A 20,866-nucleotide genomic window follows, 5' to 3' on the forward strand; every position below is an offset into this window, starting at 1 on the left:
GGATTTAAAAATATCTGTGTTTAACAGCTGTCTAGCTAGAACTAAAAATGAGTGAGGAGTGTGTGTAAGGTTCTCCTCTTTTCTGCCTGGGGTGGAGGGACGAAGGTTTTTAAAAGTGGTGGTTTTTCCCCTCCTGGCTGCTGTGGCTGTGCTGCTTTGGGAGAAGGCAGAGGTAAAGATCAGGGAAGGCTCGAGGCAGCTTTCTTTCCAGAGAAACTTTATGTGCCCGAGATTAGTAGAGTCTTCAGATGCTTCTTAAGCTGGCGCGGTCTTGCATAGCTGATGGCGATGGCAGCCTGTGCTAGGTGATGTTTCTGTCTCTGTTGTGTTCCTAGCTGCCTCTCTCTGTTTTGATCCTTTTACTCTCAAGGTGATGGCAGCCAAGCAGGTGAAGTTCAGCTTTTTAATGGGTTCATAATACTTGAGCCTTTAGATGTGTTGTAGCATGTAATTTCTCTTCTTTTTGTACTTTCAGGTTTCTGGAAGTTCACCTTTAGTGTGCCTGTAGGCCCTGGCAAAGTCATGGTCAGGAGATCTGAGATTGACCCTGGAACACAGCTGGGGGGGGGGGGCATCTTTGGGTAATTCAGGTTTTTTATATATGCACATATACATACATTATGTGTGTGTGTGTATGTATAACTTTAAAAAATTTTTGGTAGCCCTGGCTGGGTGGCTCACTTGCTTGGGTTTCGTCCTGCAGAGTAAAAGGTCAGAGGTTTTATTCCCGGTCAGGGCATGTGCCTGGGTTGCGTGTTCCATNGGTCAGGAGATCTGAGATTGACCCTGGAACACAGCTGGGAGGGGGGGGGGGGCATCTTTGGGTAATTTAGGTTTTTTATATATGCACATATACATACATTATGTGTGTGTGTGTATGTATAACTTTAAAAAATTTTTGGTAGCCCTGGCTGGGTGGCTCACTTGCTTGGGTTTCGTCCTGCAGAGTAAAAGGTCAGAGGTTTTATTCCCGGTCAGGGCATGTGCCTGGGTTGCGTGTTCCATCCCAGGTCAGGGCATGTGCGAGAGGCATCTGATCAATGTTTCTCTCTCCCTTTCTCATTCCCTTCCCCGCTCTCTTAAAAATTTAAAATAATAAAAAAAAAAAAAGCAATTAATTTTTTAAAAAATAAAACTGTTAGGTAGTAGTTTACTGGGTTTTGTAGGTATTTTTTTAAAAAAGGAACCAAGCTAGAATCCAACCACTATTTATTAAAATGTGCCTTCTAATCTCTAAACAGAGACTTGGGAGCACAACCTTCCCTTCTGTCTGGCTACAATTTGTGTAACTGTTCAGGTCTCTGGCGCTTTAGAAAGGAAGGAATACTTTGGTCTTACATGATTGGACAAGAGGACGAATTACCTCATTTCATGTATGAGGACCCTGACTTGTTTGTCCCTGCATTTATTCTGGTGCTAAGGCAAGGAAGAGGAGGTCGTAAATCCTCATTCAGTGTATTTCTATATAGCAAACTGAACTTTCGAAATGTTTTTCTCTTTTTACCTGTCTTGTAACTGAAAATGTGAAATTTACGTGTTATGGAGGAATCTGAAGATGCAGGAAGCAGGGCCCAGGCCCTGGGGCTTTCACGAGTGCGATTATGAGAGACTTGAGACTTAGAGCTTTGCTGTCTAGATTGTCCCAGTGCTGCCCTCAGCTGCCCCACAGATAACTCTGACCTGGGAGGTAGTGAACGAAGACCCCAACTTCTGCCTGCATATAGGAAGTAGCATTCACTGAGTGTCATGTTACATCCAGTTAGGTTGGACTTGACCTTGTTTCATGTGCTGTCGACCACTGCTACTTTCTGTCCCAGCCAATTGTGTTTGCTCAGCCATCAGCAAGGATGCATCATCTGATGGGTACTTGTATGAGGGGCAGCTTTGAAATCAAGACTGTCTCATGGCCTTGAGCTGTATGGTCACTGGCATTATTTTTCTTGTTGAAAATATACTAGATCTGAGGATCTGGTTTACCATCTAATCTGAATAAGAATTTCTTAGCTTGAAAAAAATTGGTTTATTGGTTATAACTAATATGTTAGTTTGAATGACTTGCATCATTGTTATAAAACTTTTGAAATCGTTGTGTCTGTGAAAATTAAACACTGAAGGCTGAATAGCTACAGTGAGAGTGAATGAAGACGTAGTTAGCACTTATACATTTATACAAGGTGGGCAAAAGTAGGTTTACGGTTGTTCACATGGAAAAAGATATGCAGCTTCTGAGTATTACAGTGGCTTTATGAACTCAAAACTGTCACAGTGCAGCTGTAAACCTGCTTTTGCCCACCCCTGTACAAGCAGTTTAGTCAGGACCCCCAATTATTTGCTCATTTTCTTTAGGATTAACCTGGATGCCGAGTGGAGCAACCATCACTGTTCTGTGGAGATGTTTTAGATTCCTGACAATACTTTCATTCTCCTACTGGTAGTAGTTTTTTTTTTTTTGAAGGGACTTGGTCTTTAGCCCGATTAGTTACCTTTTCCATGAATAATGATGTTCTAATACTCTGTTGGAAAGAAATTCATGTAACATAGGCCCTGTGTTCATGTGTAGCACTGTTTCTGTAATAAGACACTGATAGTGTCTGAAAAGGCTGCTTCAGCAGTCTTACTTGTTCTTCTCTGGTGCTGTTAGGAGAATCTGCTAATCCGAAAGGCATCTTTTTCTGCCCCTCTGCAGGGATGTGAGCTAGCATCTAAAGTTAAACTTCTACCAGAAATGAGTTTTTATTTTGTTCCCTCAAAGGACTCAGGTGTGGCAGGCAGGTTAGAGAATAGGAAAATTTAAGTACTTGTAAGCCAGCAAGGATCATGCAGCTATAGTTATTGAAGATAAACAAGTCATTTTTGCCTCAAATTTATTTGCCTCAAAAGCATATTCATGAGCATTTTGTATAAATAACTATTTCAGTTGCTGTGCTAAATACATTGATTTCTTTAGCATACACTGTAATTTCCTAGTAAAGCATTAGTTTCCAGTTTTGATTTCAAAAGTTTTCTCACATTTAAAATCAGCTGTCAGTTCATCATACCTAAAATTTATTGCCTTGTATGTTTAACTTACTGTAACATATTAATAAGCTTCCATTTTGGTCCTGACTAGTGTGACTCAGTTTGCTGGGTGTCATTCCGCAAAGCAGAGGGTCTCCAGCCCAATTCCGGGTCAGGGCACATGCCTAGGCTGCCAGTTCAGTCCCCAGCTAGGGCATGTGCGAGAGGCAACCGATTGGCGTTTCTCTCCTTCTCTTTCTCCCTTTCCCTCTCTCTAAAAGTAAATAAATAAACAATCTTTCATTTTCGTGTTGGTATTTCTAAACCTGTGAATGATAGGGTCATTTTACAAGTGGTAGATTCGCATGAATGTCCACACCCCTTACGTACCGCTCACTCAGTCAGACACGCAGCAGTCCCTGAGGTAGCCTGTCCTGTGTGCCCAGGACTCAGGAGGACACAGAGCTGGAGGGCGGGTGGTTCTTCTTGGTACTGGTTTCCTACTGAATGGGGAAATTTTTTATTTAAATGAGTTTGCTACTGGTTAAACATTTTTTATTATGGACTGTAAAAAAGATACTGTTTTTCCCATGTGGAGTTTTCATGACTACTGATACGTATTAAAATATTAGGTGGTATTATCTGCTTTACTTATTTTTACTAATTAAAATAGTTTATAATTTTAGAATATTGGGGGAAAGAATAATTTTATGCATATTACACATTATACTGTGTACAATATAATTTATGGAATTTAGTAGTTACATCTTGGGTGACTGTTTTAGTCATTTTTCTGTTCCAGATGCTATGACTAAAAGTAAGTTCTTGATCTCTTATTTCAGTGCTAAGAGTTTGGTGTTTGTTCTTTATAACGAAAGGGTAAAGGCCCCACTTACAGTAGGTTAAGTAAGTTTTCTATAACGTGGTTACTGGAGATAGTATAGTACCTCAAACATAGTGTGAATAAAATGAATGCTTATGTATACTAGTCTCAAAGTATCAGGACTGTTATTTTTAGTTCTTAACTGCAGTTAGTATTCCATGTTGTCTCCCCTAGTGGCTCATTAGTGTACTTTGTCTGTCTGTCTGTCTATCTGTCTCTCCTGGGCCCCTAATGCTAAGTTTGTCACATGTTTTACTTTTGCATATGTTATGAACTCCATAATTACATTGTTATTTTTGCTTTAAACAATTATTTTTTTAAAAGTTGGTAAGAGAGATGTCTTTACTATTCATGTACATATTTACCGTTTCTGGTGGTTTTTAATTCTTTGTGAAGATATCAGTTTTTATCTTGACTCATTCTCCACTGTGAACTGTAACTTTTTTAGTACAAGAATGCTGTTGACAAATTTTTGCACTTTCATTTGTCTTGACAGTGTTTTGCCTTTAAAATTTTTTAAAAAATTCTTACCTAAGGGCATTTAAGAAAATTTCTTTTTAGAGAGAAAGGAAGGGAGAGAAACATCAGTGAAAGAGAAACATTGATGCAAAAGAGAATCAAGCATTGACTTGTTGCCTTCTGTTCATGCCTGGACCTGGAATCATATATGCCTGTCAAGGGACCCGAACCCTCAACCTAGGCATGTGCCCTGACTGGGGAATTGAACTCACAACGTTTCAACTACAGGATGATGCTCCAACGAACTGAGCCACGCTGGCCAGGGCTTGCCTTCAGTTTTGAAGGATGTATTCACTGGATATAGAATTTGTATTAAAAGTATTTTTCTTCTATCATTTTAAAGATGTTCCTTTATTTTGTGTGTCTTTGTGTGGTTTCTGATGAGAAGTCAGGGGTTCTCCTGTATGTCAGTGGGTATTTTTCCCCCTCTTGCTGCTTTTACAACATTCTTTTTTAAAATTTATTTATTTGTTGTTCAAGTACAGTTTTCTGTCTTTTACTCCCATCCCAGCCCCACCCCCCCAGTGCTCCCCACCTCCCTCCCATTTCCACCACCCTTAGTTTTTTGTCCATGTGTCCTTTATACTTGTTCCTGTGAATCCTCCCCCTTTTCCCCTGAAATTCCCTCCTCTCTCCCCTCTGGTCCCTGTCCCCGTGTTCTCTATTTCAGTGTCTCTGATTATATTTTGCTTGCTTGTTTGTTTTGTTGTTTAGCTTCCTGTTAAAGGTGAGATCATACGGTATTTGTCTTTTACTGCCTGGCTTATTTCGCTCAGCATAATGCTTTCCAGGTCCCTCCATGATGTTGCAAAGGGTAGGAGCTCCTTCTTCCTTTCTGCGGCATAGAATTCCATTGTGTAAATGTACCGTAGTTTTTGGATCCGTGCATTTACAGATGGGCACTTAGTTTGCTTCCAGTACTTGGCTATTGCAAATTGTGCTGCTATGAACATTGGGGTGCATAGGTTCTTTTGGATTGGTGTTTCAGGGTTCTTAGGATATAATCCTAGCAGTGGAATTGCTGGGTCAAAATGGATCTCCATTTTTAGTTTTCTGAGAGAATTCCATGCTGTTTTCCATAGTGGCTTGTACCAGTCTGCAGTCCCACCTGCTTTTACAGCATTCTGTATGCTTCGTGGTTGGTTTCAGAAATTTGGTTTAGTGCCTCATTGTGGGGGTTGTGCTTGTGTGTCCTGCTTGCGGTTCTTTGAGCTTGGATCTGTGGGTGGATACTTTTCATTGAATTTGGAAAACTTTTTTCCTTCATAAATTTTCCTTCCCTAGTTTTTTCCTACTTTTGATACTTCATCCAAACAGGAATGTTAGCTTGATTTGTTTTTTAGGTTTCGGATGCTTTGTTTATATTTTGTCCATTATTTCTTATACTTGTTTTCAATTTGCTTAATTTTTATTGCTTTGTTTTCATATTCACTGATTTTTTAAAGTATCTAATCTGTTAATGTCTAGTCCCTTAATTAAATACTAAGTTCAGTTCTTTTTCATTTCTGGAATTTTCTGTTTGGTTCCATTTTATAGTTAGTTTATTAAGATTTGCTGTCCTGTTATTTTGTTCATGTTTTCTTTTTATATTAAAACATACCTATTTTTTGCCTGCTAGTTTTCATGTATTGTTTCTGGGTCTATAGATGTTTATTTTCCTACTAAATGTGGCCCCATTTTCCTGCTCCTTTCTGTGCCTGGTCATTTCTTATTGGGTGTGGGCATTAATAATGCTAGGTTTTTAAGCATCTGGATTTTGTTGTCCTGCTTCCACAGAAGTGCTGAATTTTGTCCTGACAGGCTGTTCACTTACTTGTGGGTCATCTTCACCCCTTGCCGTTTTGGTCTGTGTTAGGACGGATAGAAGGCCGCCTCTAGGGAGGGGCCGGTTTAGCCCTTCTTCTCATAGGGGCGTGCAACCTTTTGGATCTCTTCACCACACTGGAGAAAGAGTTGTCTTGGGTCAAACATTAAATACACAAACACTAATGGAAACAACAACAACAAAAAACACTCAGTGTTTTCAGTAAATTTATGATTTTGTGTTGGGCTGCATTCATAGCCATCCAGGGCTGCACATGGCCCACAGGCTGGACACCTGTGTTAAGAGCGTGGGTTTTTCCTGTCTCATTGACCGTCCATAGGGTCAGTCTGGGTTTTCTCACCCTGGTGATTGGAACACTTTCTGACTCCCCGTCCTGTGTGAGCTCTTGTGGTCGTTCTGCTCCCGGCTCCCTTCCTAGGGCTTGTGCTTTGCCTGGCCTCATGGGCCTTCCCCTGGCTCCTGTGCAGCTTTGTATTTGACCGGAGAGTCACAGGGGTCTCTGGGTACAGATTTGTGGAGCTCCTTCTGTGCATAGCTCCTTGCTTCCTGCTGCCTGCGCGGCCCTTCCCGCTCACCCAGAAGCCCTGAACTCTCATCTCCATGTCCTCAGCTCAGTGAGGTCACTGCAGTCTGCTCAGGCTCCCCCTTTCCACTCTGTACTCTGGGATTGCCTCCAGGGAGGGACCACAGGTGATCGTGAGGCTTGCCCGGTTTTGTCCCCTTTTCTCAGTGATCACGGTTCTGTACTGCCTGTCGTGTAATGTCAGAAAGCTGTTACTTTGTGTGTTCTGACCAGCTTTACAGGGATTTATTGTAAGTGAGGTGGTTTGGTACCAGGTACTCTAAAATAGTCAGAAGTGGGAGCCTGATATCATAGGTCTTCAAAGGTACATGTTTTTATTTCTACCCCATTGTTATTCTTAACAATTTAATACACAGATTTAATTAATGTTTTAGACTGAAAAATGTGAGCATTTATTTAGGTCTCACAAGAGCAATTTCAGTGTGTTTGAAGACAGTTTGTAGATAGGGTCTAAAATCAATGCTAAGTCCCTGACCAGTGGGTTGGGCGTCATTTTGCAGAGAAAAAGATCACTAGTTCGATTCCCAGTCAGGGCATGTGCCTGGGTTGCAGGCTCGGTTGCCCATTGGTGTACGTACAAGAGGCAACTGGTAAGTGTTTCTCTCTTACATTGATGTTTTTCTCCCTCCCTCCCTCCCCCCCTTCTCTCTATAACTAAATAAATAAATTAAAAAGAGAAAATAAAAGCAATGCTAAAGCAAGCGATAATCAAGTTAAAAGTAGGGTAAGAAGACTTGGGACATGCAATTTAGAAAGGTTACTCTAGTCATGCTGTTGAATAAATGCGAAGTTGCAGATGGTGTCTCGCAGTTGTTCATCTAAGTGAGGCATGGAGGAATGGAGGTGAAAGGAAGAGGTAATATTGGAATGTTGTATGGGAGGTGGAACCCGCCAGTTGGGTGGCTGTTTGCTTGAGGTGGTCTCTGGAGGAGAAGACTCTTCCAGACTCCCAGAACTTTGATTCTGGTGGGCTGGTGAAAGACAGGTTATCCACTGTGGTAGGAATAGAAGGGGAACTTACGTTTGGGGGGGGCTGGGCTTGGTTTTTCCCAGTTGGCAGAGTCTGTGCAGCATTCAGGTAGAGACTGCAAGAATGGGCACTGTCCGTCATCCTTCACTGTGCAGCATAGTAATTGCCGCTGATACCGACCATTTATTAATTACTGGAGCTGTTCTAAGTACTTTACGTGTGTTAAAACGCTTAACCTTCACCATGGCCTGTTGAAGTAGATATTATCATTATCAGGAAATTAGGTGTGTAAGGCCACACAGCTGGTAAGTGTGGAACTGAGATTTCAAACTGCAGCAGCTGGCCAAGAGTCCATGCTGGTCCCTCTTGGGCCAGTGCTGTTGTGTGTCTGGAGAAGAGCAGGCTTTAGAAAAGGACCTTGTTGCTGAACAGTTTGTTTGGTGATGGGGTGGGAGATAGTTGCTTTATGCAGGAAGACAAGCATGAGTATGCTGCATCTCCAGTTTGCTGACTAGGGTTTTTATGCCTGCCTTTTGGCTTTAGTCTGTGATTGCAAGTTTGGTTGAATGTAAGGAGGGTTTTTTTTTTTTCTCCTTTAAGGAATAATGAACTTTTATTAGCTGCCAAATACTTTTATGGGCCCAAAACATTTTCATTTCTACTATGAAATTTATTTCTACTATGAAAATCATGGTCATGGATGGGCCCAGCTTATCCGTGGGGTAATCATTGACTATTCATCCTGTGGCAGGCTCCCCAGATCTCGGTTGTCTCAGGGCTGTTGAAAGAGTCCAGAGCAATCCAGCATTCCTGTAGATTTGTTTTTATGTATCATGTGCTCAGCCTTTGGTTACCTGTGTCAGTGGTGAGCACCATTAGAACGTATCTTTCACCCGGCTTGGGGATGCTTGGGGTATTAATTGCCATACACCTGACAGGTACAAAGCAGCATCTTAGCAGTGTTCCTTTTCATTGGTGTCTGAGAAGCCCAGTCCATTGGAGAGGCCCTTCACAAGAATTCGAAGATTATTTATGTAATTTATGGTTCCCAGTTGATGAAAACCTCATGTGTGAAAATACAAGTATTAAAGAGTATTCCTGTTGCTTTACAAAATTATTTACTTAGGATTTTCTCTTAATACAGATTTATAGATACTCATTTTAATTACTGTATTTTATGCCATTTAACATAGAGCTGTTGTGTTAAGTGATTTAATGTTCGTAGTTTCAGAGGTTTCTGATGTCAGGGAACATTATTAAAGTCCTTACTTTAAACATACGGATAGATATCAGGCACTAAGTACCTCCAGTAACCCTCCCTTATGTCTTGTAGGAGGAGAGACTTCAGCATGCAAACCTTCATCTGTTCGGCTCGCACCGTCATTTTCATTCCATGCTGCTGGCCTTCAGATGGCTGGACAGATGCCCCATTCACATCAGTACAGTGACCGTCGCCAGCCAACCATAAGTGACCAACAGGTTTCTGCCTTATCTTATTCTGACCAGATCCAGCAACCTCTAACTAACCAGGTAAGTTCATGACATGCCAGAAACGACTTATCGGAATGATAGTTTATTCCTTAAAATGGCAATAAATAGGTAAAATGCTTTAATGGTATTAAATTTTACATGTCAGGTGGAATTCTAGATGGACAAAATATATTAAGAAGGTCACATTAAAGAGTTTGGTGTTTGGTTTTTTTTTTAATGTATTTCTCTTAAAATACACTAAAACATAACCATGTTATCTCATTCTGTGACAGGGAGGGGAGAAAGTTATTTTTAAAGAATATTAAAGAGCCCTGGCTGGTGTAGCTCAGTGGATTGAATGCGGGCCTGTGAATCAAACGGTCACTGGTTCGATTCCCAGTCAGGGCATGTGCCTGGGTTGCAGGCCAGGTTCCCTGGGAGCAGGTACATGAGAGGCAGCCACACATTGATGTTTCTCTCTCTCTCCTTTCCTTCTTCTCTCTTTAAAAATAAATAAATAAAATTCCTTTTAAAAAAACCCATTGTAGTAACATCGAATAAATAAATGCCTCCTTTAAAAAAAGAATGCTAAAGAAACTGGAGGTAAATGTAATGGAAAAAATACAATAAAAAAGAAAAATATTAAGAAACTAAAAGGCTTATTTTTCTGGAGAGGTGGGGGAAAGCTGGTTAAGAAGAAAAATGTAAATGATAGGAGAACAAGTCAGAGTCCATTACAGCAACTTAAGGAGTTGATTTTAGGTTTGTATAAGCTACTTTAGCATGTATACATTTATAAAAATGAATAATACTTTTTAAACTGAAAAGGAACACATATAATGCAAATTAACCATGGTGTTCATTTTGATAGATGAGAGTTACCACTTTTCAAAAAAAATAGGTTGTATAAAGAGAGTAAATGCTGAAATCTCTTGATGTACATATACACACGCATGCATATGAGTGTGCATGTGTATTTTTAATATCTTCCTGAGCTATCTGTACTCATTGCGCTGCTTTTGGTTGGGGACGATCTTTTACCAGCTGCAGTGTGGTAGTTGCCTTCCCTGCTGGGACTGAGTTGCACGGAGTGCTGAAAATGGCCAGTTTCTGCACGTGTTTCGTTTAGGTCTTTTACCATATTAAGTGAGGATCAAAAATGTGGAAAATATCAAAGTATTTCTTATCCTGGATTATTTGGAGGAAATGTGTTTGGCTACAGTTAAATAATGTCATTATGAGGGGCCCCCCTTTGTTTGTATTATAAAATTTTGTCTAGCCGAACTAGCTTTACTTTTATAAATGTGTGTAGCGTGTGAATAACATTCAGTTAAGCAGTAAGATGAATTGTGGCAGGACTTTAAATGAGAAGTCATATGTTTCAGAATTAAAGAGTTGGTCAGAACATTCAGGTTTGGGAAGAATTAAATTGTATAGCAGAAGAAAATTCTCTGGACACCTGGAAAGTAATGACAGCACACTATTTTAGTTGCATTGTGCTGTTAGGAGCAGGTGAAAGATTTATACAAGCTATGCAGAAACCGGAGTATGTATTGTGTTTTTAAGAAACAAAGTGTGTTAGGATTCAATTTCTGCTTGTTCAAAACTAGCCCGTCAGGATGCCTGTTTTTATATGTTCCACGGCCAATGGGACTGACTTCTATTTTTTTTTTTAAAGATTTTATTCGTTTATCTTAGAGGGAAAGGTAAGTAGAGAGAGAGAGAGGCCTGCATCCCAGGCATGTGCCCTGACTGGGAATCGAACTGCGATTGTGTGGTTTGCAGGCCCACACTCAATCCAATGAGCTACACCAGCCAGGGCGGGACTGACTTCTTTAAATGTGGAAGCAGTTAACTCTGAGGTCCAGCCCAGGCCTATTTCTTCTGATACAGTGCTCTGTGAGTTCTAACACCTGCCCTCCATTGAAGGGGAAAGTTCCAGTCCTTTCAAGTTAGTTTTATAGTTACTGTAGTAGGTAATTTAGCAAAATGCTTGTTTTTAGATATAGTAAACATCTTCTTTGTGAATTTTTAAAAAGATTATTTATTTTTAGAGGGAGGGAGAGAGGGAGAGAAACATCAATGTGTGGTTGCCTCTAGTGTGCCCCCTACTGGGGACCTGGCCCGCAACCCAGGCATGTGCCCTGACTGGGAATCAAACCTGCAGCCTTTTGGTTCTCAGGCTGGTGCTCAATCCACTGAGCCACACCAGCCAGGGCTATTTGTGGATTATTTTTAGAATAAGAGATAATTCACTTAGGATTTTCATTTTAATCTATAAAGTATTTGAAAAGATTTATATGATGTAAAAGACTGTCTTAAGTGTAATATTCATATTCAATATTTATATTATAAAATAGTATTCAGCAAAATATTTCTGCTAAACCCCATACATTTCTGAGCCCTATAAGGCATTCAGATAGGAGAGAGCTTTCCTGTAATTGGTGTGCGGAACACTACAGCTGGGTGCTGCTGTGGCATGGGCTGCAAGTCATAAAGCGTGGGTTCAAGGTCTTGTTGTATGACTGGCTGTAGGAGTTGGGTCACACGGACCTTCTGTCTGTTCCTTCAGTGTAAGATTGTGATCTTAGACTAGGGACCCCCACTCCCAAACCCACCCCACTCCGTACCTTCTAGCCCTAAAATTCTATAATTTAGTTATTTGACTCTTTGTTTCTTGTTAATCATCCTATCATCTTTTAAACTAGGTTTATTATACAAATAAATTGAAATGAGATAACTTTAACATTTTTATTTTTGGTAATGTTTCATACACGTTTAAACACAGTTTTGTTCAAGAGTTTTGCCCACTGCATTCAGAAGTCACAAGGACCTTCTGTCTGTTCAAGAGATAAATTTAGGAAAGAAGAGAAGACGTAGTAAAGACAAGGATGGAAAGGATCGTTGCTATCTGGGGTGCTGAATCTCTGGGCTGTTTTCACAGTACCTTTCGTCGTTCTTCAGCGTGGGGGCATTCAGCCTTATTAACGGCTCTCAAAATAACAAGTAGAATATGATGTTTCTAATTCTGCATTATAAGCAAAAATATGAGGTAAATATAAATAAAATGGATGTAATAGATAGTTACACTAGAAAATAACTTCTAAATAAAGTTCTGGAGCTTATACTGCGGAATCTCTTCAGGAAAAAAAAGATTGTTTTAGCTCTTGACCCTTACCTCAGCAGGAGGCAGAAGCCACGACTTTTCTTTTGCTTTGTGATCTGTGTCTTTTCTTTTGCTTCTGTGTCTTCACACAGAAAGGCCAAGCCATGTGGCGGGGGGTGGGGTGGGGGTGGCTTTTTCTGGGTGCCCCAGCCGGTGGCTGAAGCAGCAGGAGAGAAGCTCATCAACTCGACTTTCTACAGTGAGGACGTGGAGTCGGGCGGGGGACCAGCGCCTTCAGCTTGGTGAGCTTTTGAGTCTTCTGAATGCAGTGGGCAAATTTTTCTCAGTTGTGGAAGGAAGAAAGGAGCTTGCTACATTACTCTGCATTTTTTTGACTTGGTGACTATAAGAAGCAGGAAGTGGAGAAAGCATCAAATACACAGGGCTGGTCTTGAGTCTTATATAGATTTGTAATTCAGTATATAGAAGAGCTATTTTCTAATTCTGGATTTGTGCTTATTGGCAGCACAATGTTGAGAAGTAGAAAATTTGGTCACCTAACATGAAATTACAACAAAAGTTAGTGAAGGGAGTGTTAGTTTGTAGAAATTAATTTGTTCTTTGCATTTATTTTGGAACCTACTCTGTACAAGGCCCTTTTTGAAGCAGTGAAATAACAGTCTGGTTCAAGGGCTAATTTTTTTGTGAACAGAATGCATCTGGTGTAAATATACAGATGCCCCTGAAATAGTAACTTGTGTTGCCTGAGTTATCCAAGAAAAGTAAGGTATTTAGACTTGGCTATTCGACCTGGCTTCATAGGTGGTGTGTGGCCATTCGTGGGCCTGGTCCACAGTGCTTTAGGGCGTGCCCGGCCCATAGTGTGCACTCGTGTGGGAGGCAGAAGAACATCGTTACTTGGTCAGGATGACACCCACACCCAATTTTATATTACATAGTATACATTTAAGGATTTTAAAAAAATTCATGTGATGTTGGTGTTTTGAATGAGCGTGATTAGTCCTGGAAAGATACAGTCAGTGGTTCTTTTTTCAGATGTTTGAAATGCCAGTGGAATTGTAAGTGGGCAAGTTAAAAACTTAAACACATTCATAGTTTCATATATGACTAATTTTAATAAATTAGTGTGCTTATTTTGTTGGTATTTGTTATAAATGACTCAATTATTTTGCCCAACAAATAAGTTAAAAATGATTCAACCAGGAGGGTAGATCGGGGCATACAATTAATAAGGGGCTCCTGGCCTAGTCTTGTGGTTCAAGCATGGGATTGGGCATGAGATGATGGCCTTAGTTCTTGTCATCTCACCTGTATTCTTCACTGGTTCTAAGACTTCGCCAAGTAACTTTATACCAGAGATTCATGTTTCTCATTTGTAGAGTGGTGATAGGAACATTACTTATGCTTCAGAGATTGTTTAGAGGATTATGTGAGAGACATGTAGAATATCATGCTCAAAATGTATGTAGCAAATACTTGCTACCACTGTTGTTATTTTATAATTGGCTCCTTAAGTAACACATTTGCTTCTAACAGTAGTTGTGCCTTCTACCGACTTTCATTACATTTGTAATGAAATGTTTCATTGGCTCCGATTTTGGGAAACCTCACAGTGAGGCTGTGTACCTCAGCAGTCCAAGCAGGGGCTTGCTGAGTGGATCACCTGCATGAAGACAGTGCCAGGGTCTTCAGAATTAAAAAAGGAAATATGTTGAAGGAAATCTATTACCTTAAATGCGAATAACATTCATTCACATAAAGTAATTGGCATGCTTATTACTGATCCTTTCTATTCATTAAATTAAATCTTCAAGGAATAGTGTAAGAATAAAATATTCTGTGAGTCTAGCTGTACCTTCTATTTATATTTAGAAAAACAAAACTATAAGAAAAGTTAATCAGATTTTCTTAGTCTTACTATCTTTTCAGAAAAATTGTAATCACTGGAGATTTTTTCTCCCTAAACCTTATTTGGAACTTTAAGACAGATGATCATGAGAAGAGATCATTATTAATGTAATTCTGTGACTGTACCATGTGGATAACTTTTTAGAGTTTGTGTATAGGTGCGCAGGAAACTAATGTTAATACTGGTTAAAGAGAATGTGTGCCTAGGTAACTGCTGTGATAACTCTTATCTTTTCATGCCACAAGGGTGGTGATTTTTTGTTGTCCTGCTTTATGTCCACTGTCACCTTAGAACCCTCTTTTTTTCCTCCCCTCCCCAACTTGGTTAATTATCCCAAGACTCCAGGAACTTCTGTGAAGACTTGCTCAATATGATGTGGTTGCTGTCTCTCTGCCTCTCAGACTGACCCAAGTGTCCTTTGAGAGGGCCTGCATCATTGGCCTTGGGCTCAGTAGATTATACTGGTGTAAATGTCAGTAAGAGCTAGAGGGGAACCCCAGGATGGCCGCTAGTGGTGACTGTAGGTACCTTGATCCAATTACTTGGTTTTGAGGATGTGCTGATTGCAAAAGCCCCATTGGGCTCCCCTTCTGTCCTGACCCACAGGGGAAGAGTGGGGGGAAAGTAGCAGTGCTGGTGAGGAGCTAGCTGCAGTGGTCCTGGGTGTTGGTACAGGGGGAAGGGCAGGCACCTGCTCTGCTCTCCCTGCCCCTCTAGCAGGAAACTCCCAGTTGAACCCTGACTGCCTATTAGGTGATGAAAAAGATGTGGTTTAGGATTGGCGCAGGGTGGGGCAGGGAGGGCATGGCAGGGGAGTGGAGGAAATGGAGTATAGGTGAAAGGAGTTTTTTAAAAGACAGTTTCACTGGCTTTAAGTGTCCTGTGGAACTTGTTTGTGGCGCGTTCCTAGTGTAATCATAAGTACCGATATTGATCGGTATTAATGGATCCGTTTGTTTATTCAAATATTTATTAAACACCTACTGTGCGACAGGCATTGTTAGAGGCAAAGGGAATACAACATTGAACACAAGAATTCTTGCCCCTATGGAGTTTTCCGTTGAGTGGAAAGAGGAGAAAAGCCTCAGACTAGTGAGTGTGTATGTGTGTAGTCTGTCCGCTGGTCCTGAGCAGCAGAGCACGGGGGTGGGGCTGCCGAGGGCCTGTTGACTCAGTGTGGGAATGAAGTGAGAGCAGAGGGCAGAGCCTGGGGTGTTGGGGAGCTGTACTTCTGCAGCACCTGCCTCCGTTCCTGCTCCACAGCCAGCTTGCTTTGTGGTGCCAGCTGGGTCCTGAAATCCTGTTTGAGGAAACTGACGTTGGATTTGTCTTTGACTGTCATGAACCAGGCCAGGCTTTAGGAATAATTCAGGAGAAAATTTTTATTGGGCTAGTTTTATGATGGAGAAGCCCTCTTAGGCAGCATTGTGAGAGACTCCTGGACTAGGGGCGTGTCTGCAGTCCCACTTTTTCATTTGGGGAACAGGATCGAAGCCTTGGGCAGCTGGGTTTATTATCTGCTAATTTCATTGAATCATTTGCCATTGTCTTTAGTCGAACTGGTTGAAAGAGATAATGGAATGTATAACCCTTTAATGTAAATGCCTTTTTAAACAGTAGCATATACATGGGTTACAGAGGAGGGAATTCATACCAGTACAGCATAGTTAAAGTGCTAGTCTTTTCTGTCTATTTAAGGTGATGCCTGATATTGTCATGTTACAGAGGCGGATGCCCCAAACCTTCCGTGACCCCGCAACCGCTCCGCTGAGGAAACTCTCTGTTGACTTGATCAAAACATACAAGCATATTAATGAGGTAAGACTGTTGATTTGTTATAACAGCATGTCTCTTGCAGTATAGGGGAAAAGTTATTTTGTGACCTGTTAGTCATGCTAAACTTTTTTGTTTTACCCCAGTGCTTGTTGTGTTGATGATTATTGTGAAAACTGGTAAGTTAATGATCCTCAGACAATATGATTATGTAAAGAAGGAAGATACACAAATAAGGACTGCAAAAAATACGACTGTACTTGTAGATAATTTCCCCCTCTCTCAGAGTTGTCTTTAATATGTGCTGAGTTATCATTTATGTAATAACTTTTCTAAAATAAGAAAGAGGGAAGTGAGGGCACAGTGACACTATAGAAGTATGTTTATGTTAGAATTTTGCTTAAGATTTGATGTATCTGTTTCTACTTTCGCCATGCGTATGAGGGAGCTCTGAGATAATATTTAATAACCAGTTAACAGGCATTTGGCCTAGTTTATTTGATCTACTCTACTTTGTGGTTTTAAGTTATCTTTTTAAGTTTTGCGTGTGTTCTTTTATCTGTATCTTTTCGGTGTAAGATATCTGAAAGCCCTTTGGGGTGGAAGTAGGTCAGAGAGAAAACATAGACAACAGTTTGAATTACTCATCACTCATCTTCCAACTTGACTCTTTGCCACTAAAACTTATTCTTTAGTGTCTTAGCCCTTTGGCTGATTGCCGTTTGCTTCTAGCTTCGACTCTAGCCCTGTGACTTAATGCTTCAGTGAGCTTTTCTGGAGAAGAGTGGACACGCTTGTGCTTTTTTCCCTCTTCCAATGCGAGCCCTGCATCTTTCACAACCAGCTTTTAGAGCTGTTTAACAAAAAAGATGTTCTTTCTTATATATAGATTTCACAGCAGTTTGATGCTGTTTAATGCCAGTATTATTATATTGATGTGACTAGATACAATTAGAATTGACTCCATGAGGAACATTCCTGAGTTGGGCTTTGTATGCACTGAGTTGCAAAAGATGTGCCCAACTAGCTTTTGATCATCTGAAAATCTTGGATAAATTGTTTATTAATGTTAACTTGTTAAGATCTGATAAATATTAAAAGGTACTGTTAAGCTGTTGTTAATAGTAATAACTTTGTTGAAGCTTGTTAACTGTATTGCTACCTTGTAAACTAGAGTTTTTCTAATGTTACTCAATGAAACTTAATTTATAATTTCCTCAAAGTTAGTTACCAATTACTTGGACTGTTGCCTCGTCGACCTATTATTTTTTACTGGTCTTAGTAACTGTTTTGTAAGGAAACCAGAGGAAGATAGCTCACTCTGTAATGCACCACCAGGGTATGGCCCTGAGTGTTGGGGTGTGGAGTGGCTGTTTTCCCTTCATTCTTACATTATTACAGGCTGAAAAGTCGAGCATGTCTGAGAATGTATCGTGTATGTACATTTAAATTTGCGTTTATAAAATCTCTTTGCCTCATGACCAATATAAAATTGAGATTGATGGGAAAGGGTCATGAGGAAACTTACACATGAGGAAGATGAAAATATTCTTTATTTTGTTTGTCATTTGTTGATTATGTCAGCATATGCATATTTTTCAAAATGCCTCATATTACACTCTTAAGATCCATGTCACCTCACTGTATATAAGGTGTACCTTAGTTTCAAAAATAAATGTAAATCGAGTCCTGTTACTCTTCAGACATGGGGCACTTTGGGCCAGTTTCTGTTAACATCTATTTATAAAATGTATAAGCAGTATAATTTTAAAGTGAATTTCAGTGTCAATACTTTTCATTGGTTATATATCAGTGTCATTCTGTAATTCAAATAGCAACTACAGGAAATTTTTGATTTATTCTTTGTATTTGTTATAAAGAACAAAAATTCATTAATTTCCTACTGATAGTGGACTTGTCTCTAGATACATGGCCCCCCCCCACCCCCACCCCCACCCCCACCCCATGGTGCCGTTTGAAATCACACAGTCGCCCTGCCTGCTCTCCTTCCAGGTTTACTATGCAAAGAAGAAGCGAAGACACCAGCAGGGCCAGGGAGACGACTCGAGTCATAAGAAGGAGCGGAAGGTTTACAATGACGGTTATGACGACGATAACTATGACTATATTGTAAAAAACGGGGAGAAGTGGATGGATCGTTACGAAATTGATTCCTTGATAGGCAAAGGTTCCTTTGGACAGGTAATTTAATGGAAGATGCTGGATTTCATAAATCAGGACTTTTTAGTGAATCATGTTGTTGTGTTCTTTCCTCAGTAGCATATGTTTTAGTATTTGTAAACAGAGCTAAACAGTGGGTATGTATTTGGATTATCATAGTTCTCTAAAGATAGTAAAACTGTATCAGCTATAAAACTCCCATTGGACCTTTTTTTCTTTATTTACTTTCTGTAGCTACTAACTACTTCAGGCTACTAAGTGGTTGACTTTAATCGCTAATATAGTATTACCCCTTTCATATGGGCTTTGTGTAGTCTGTGGATGATTCTTCATTATGACTGTGGAGATACTCACCTTGCCGTGTGATGGTCCTTTTCAGAGAGGAAAGAATTACTGTTTTCCGCTGGTACGAGCATTTTTTAAATGCTTGGGAAGCCAGCGCCTTGCCTGAGGTTTTTCTCTCAACTCACCTTTGACTCTCTCAGGCCTCTAAGGACCAGCACGACTAGTAGTGTGGTGGAGTATTTCCGATGCTTTGAAAGGGCCATTTCAGCAGCTCCTACCAAGGCTGATAGAAGTTCATGGGAGTCCCAGAAATGAAGTTCATCTGGGGTTCCAGAAATTTGGAACTCCAATGGACCTGTTTTTTCTTTTCATTCCTAGCCTTTTCTTTTACCCACAACTCTCCTTTCCTCACCTGGCTGCTCAGGCCGAACACAAAGCACAAAAACCTAAACACAATAGTCTTTCATCAGCTGTGGCTGGACCAAGAGCTGGCCAATCTTCCCCCTTATACTTTTAAAAGCCTTTTCTCTGGCTGTGGCTCCCTCAGCTCTCTGCATTGCGTGTCACTGAGTCTGGAGCTGTTTTGTTGAGGTACAGTTTACTGTTGATCCAGAATCCTTTGTTTTGTAAAGGTTGTGCAGCGAGTCAGTCATTAACCTCAGTCGAGTTATCAATACTTCTTTTGACATTTTAATGAAGAAGATAGGAGTCTTAGTATTACTTGTCCTGAACTACCTTAAAATTTTTTTGTTGTTCCCCCTTCGAGATACCAAGGAGGTTTTACTGATTGCACATAATTCAGAAACTTTTTTCTTGATTTGTGACCCCTTTTCTTATGAGTCTGGGGTTTCTCAGTGTGTGCGGTGTTTCTCTTTATGAAAATATTACTTTTTGTCAAGCAGCTGCTTTCTCTAGCAAAGCTTCTTAAGGAAAGGTACTTCAGAAGCTCAGCTTTTAAGAAAGGTTATGAACACTTTCAGTGTAGGGATTGCTGTCTCCACCTTTAAAGTCACTCCAACGCTCAGGCAGTTGCTAGTTACAGGATGTTTTTACTTTTGTGATGTCCACCAAAAAAATTACGGCCATGTAGCCTACTCTCTGAATTGGTTTCCCCTGAATATTCAGCCTCTGAGCTCAGAGTGATGTTTTCCTCCTCTTCCACTGTAATTTTTTTTATGCTCTAGTTCCTATGAACCTGTGAAAATACAGGCCTCTTTAACATCCAACTTGCTTTTAACAGGTCAGATCGATGCCCCTCTCCTACACTGTGGTGTGTTCAGGGTTAGGACCCACCACTCACCAGAGAATGTCTCCCTAGTGACTTGGTCAGGCTTTCTCTGAATTCTCTGCCAGGTCCTTGTTGAATAAGGGACTCTCCTTCATTTCTTCGGCCAGTGGTTATCCTTGCATGTGGACATTTCCCTGGGAAGCTTAATTGGCTAGGCTCCAAACCAGTTGGATCAGACTCTCTACAACCAAATTGGGGAAGAATATTGTTTTGTTTTGTTTTGTTTTTTTAATTTTTTAATTGTTGTTCAAGTACAGTTTTCTGTCTTTTACTCCCATCCCAGCCCATCCCCCCAGTGCTCCCCACCTCCCTCCCATTTCCACCCCCCTTAGTTGTTGTCCATGTGTCCTTTATAATAGTTCCTGTGGATATTGGTATTTTTAAAAACTGCCTGTTTACATGCGTGAGTCAGGGTCAAAAATATGTTGCTTTGGCATTTAGCTGGTGAACTGCTTGCTAATTGAGTGAACCGTTGGGCCGCCTCTGTGGCCTTTGTCCTGGAGACCTTTGGGACCTGGGCACCAAACTGCAGCTCTGGTGCAGCCAGTATGTGTAGACTCGGTGGGAAGCACTGGGTCACTTGCTTCTGCGGGCAGCTTCTGGTTTAAAAGACAGTAGACAGTCATTTGTAGCATTGGGTGTAGCTAGAAGGACTGCGTTTTTTATTCCAAGTTTGATTTCGGCTGAGTTGTTTCTGCCTTGTCATTAACAGTGTATTTAACCCTGAATGATACATTCAAAAAACTATGTTCCATGTGTGTCCTGTAATCCAGTGTTGCTCAGCCCACAAGTTGGAATCACTTGGGATTCGTCTCCCTGCGTCTCCAGACTTTCTGGATGTGCTAAATAATGTGTCTGAAACTGTGAACTATTCATATTATGTACAATATTATAAATATAACTCATTTAATTAGTTACAGTGGGTATTTGTGATTGGTAGAGATAGTTTCTTTTATTCATATTTCTTAATTTTTATGTAAACCTTTTTGTTAGTATTATACTTATTTAAAATGAGAGGTATGTATGGTGATTTGGTCAGGAACACCTCTTTCCTTA

The 20,866-nt window shown here is 40.5% G+C and overlaps 1 protein-coding gene across 3 annotated transcripts in view; it reads left to right on the top strand.

Moving 5' to 3' along the window:
- DYRK1A (dual specificity tyrosine phosphorylation regulated kinase 1A) overlaps window positions 1-20,866 on the top strand; it is a 143,383-nt gene that overhangs the window by 94,130 nt on the left and 28,387 nt on the right. For 2 of the 3 annotated variants that reach the window (XM_037040633.1, XM_037040635.1), the window contains 3 exons: window positions 9,111-9,307; window positions 15,982-16,101; window positions 18,070-18,258. In XM_037040633.1, coding sequence (XP_036896528.1) covers window positions 9,111-9,307; window positions 15,982-16,101; window positions 18,070-18,258 — 506 coding nt within the window. The remainder of the gene's footprint in view (window positions 1-9,110; window positions 9,308-15,981; window positions 16,102-18,069; window positions 18,259-20,866) is intronic. The other variant, XM_037040634.1, reaches the window with a different exon arrangement.

The sequence above is a fragment of the Sturnira hondurensis genome, unplaced genomic scaffold (genome assembly GCF_014824575.4).
Source record: "Sturnira hondurensis isolate 20B ecotype Veracruz unplaced genomic scaffold, ASM1482457v3 Scaffold0002640, whole genome shotgun sequence".
NCBI lineage: Eukaryota > Metazoa > Chordata > Mammalia > Chiroptera > Phyllostomidae > Sturnira > Sturnira hondurensis.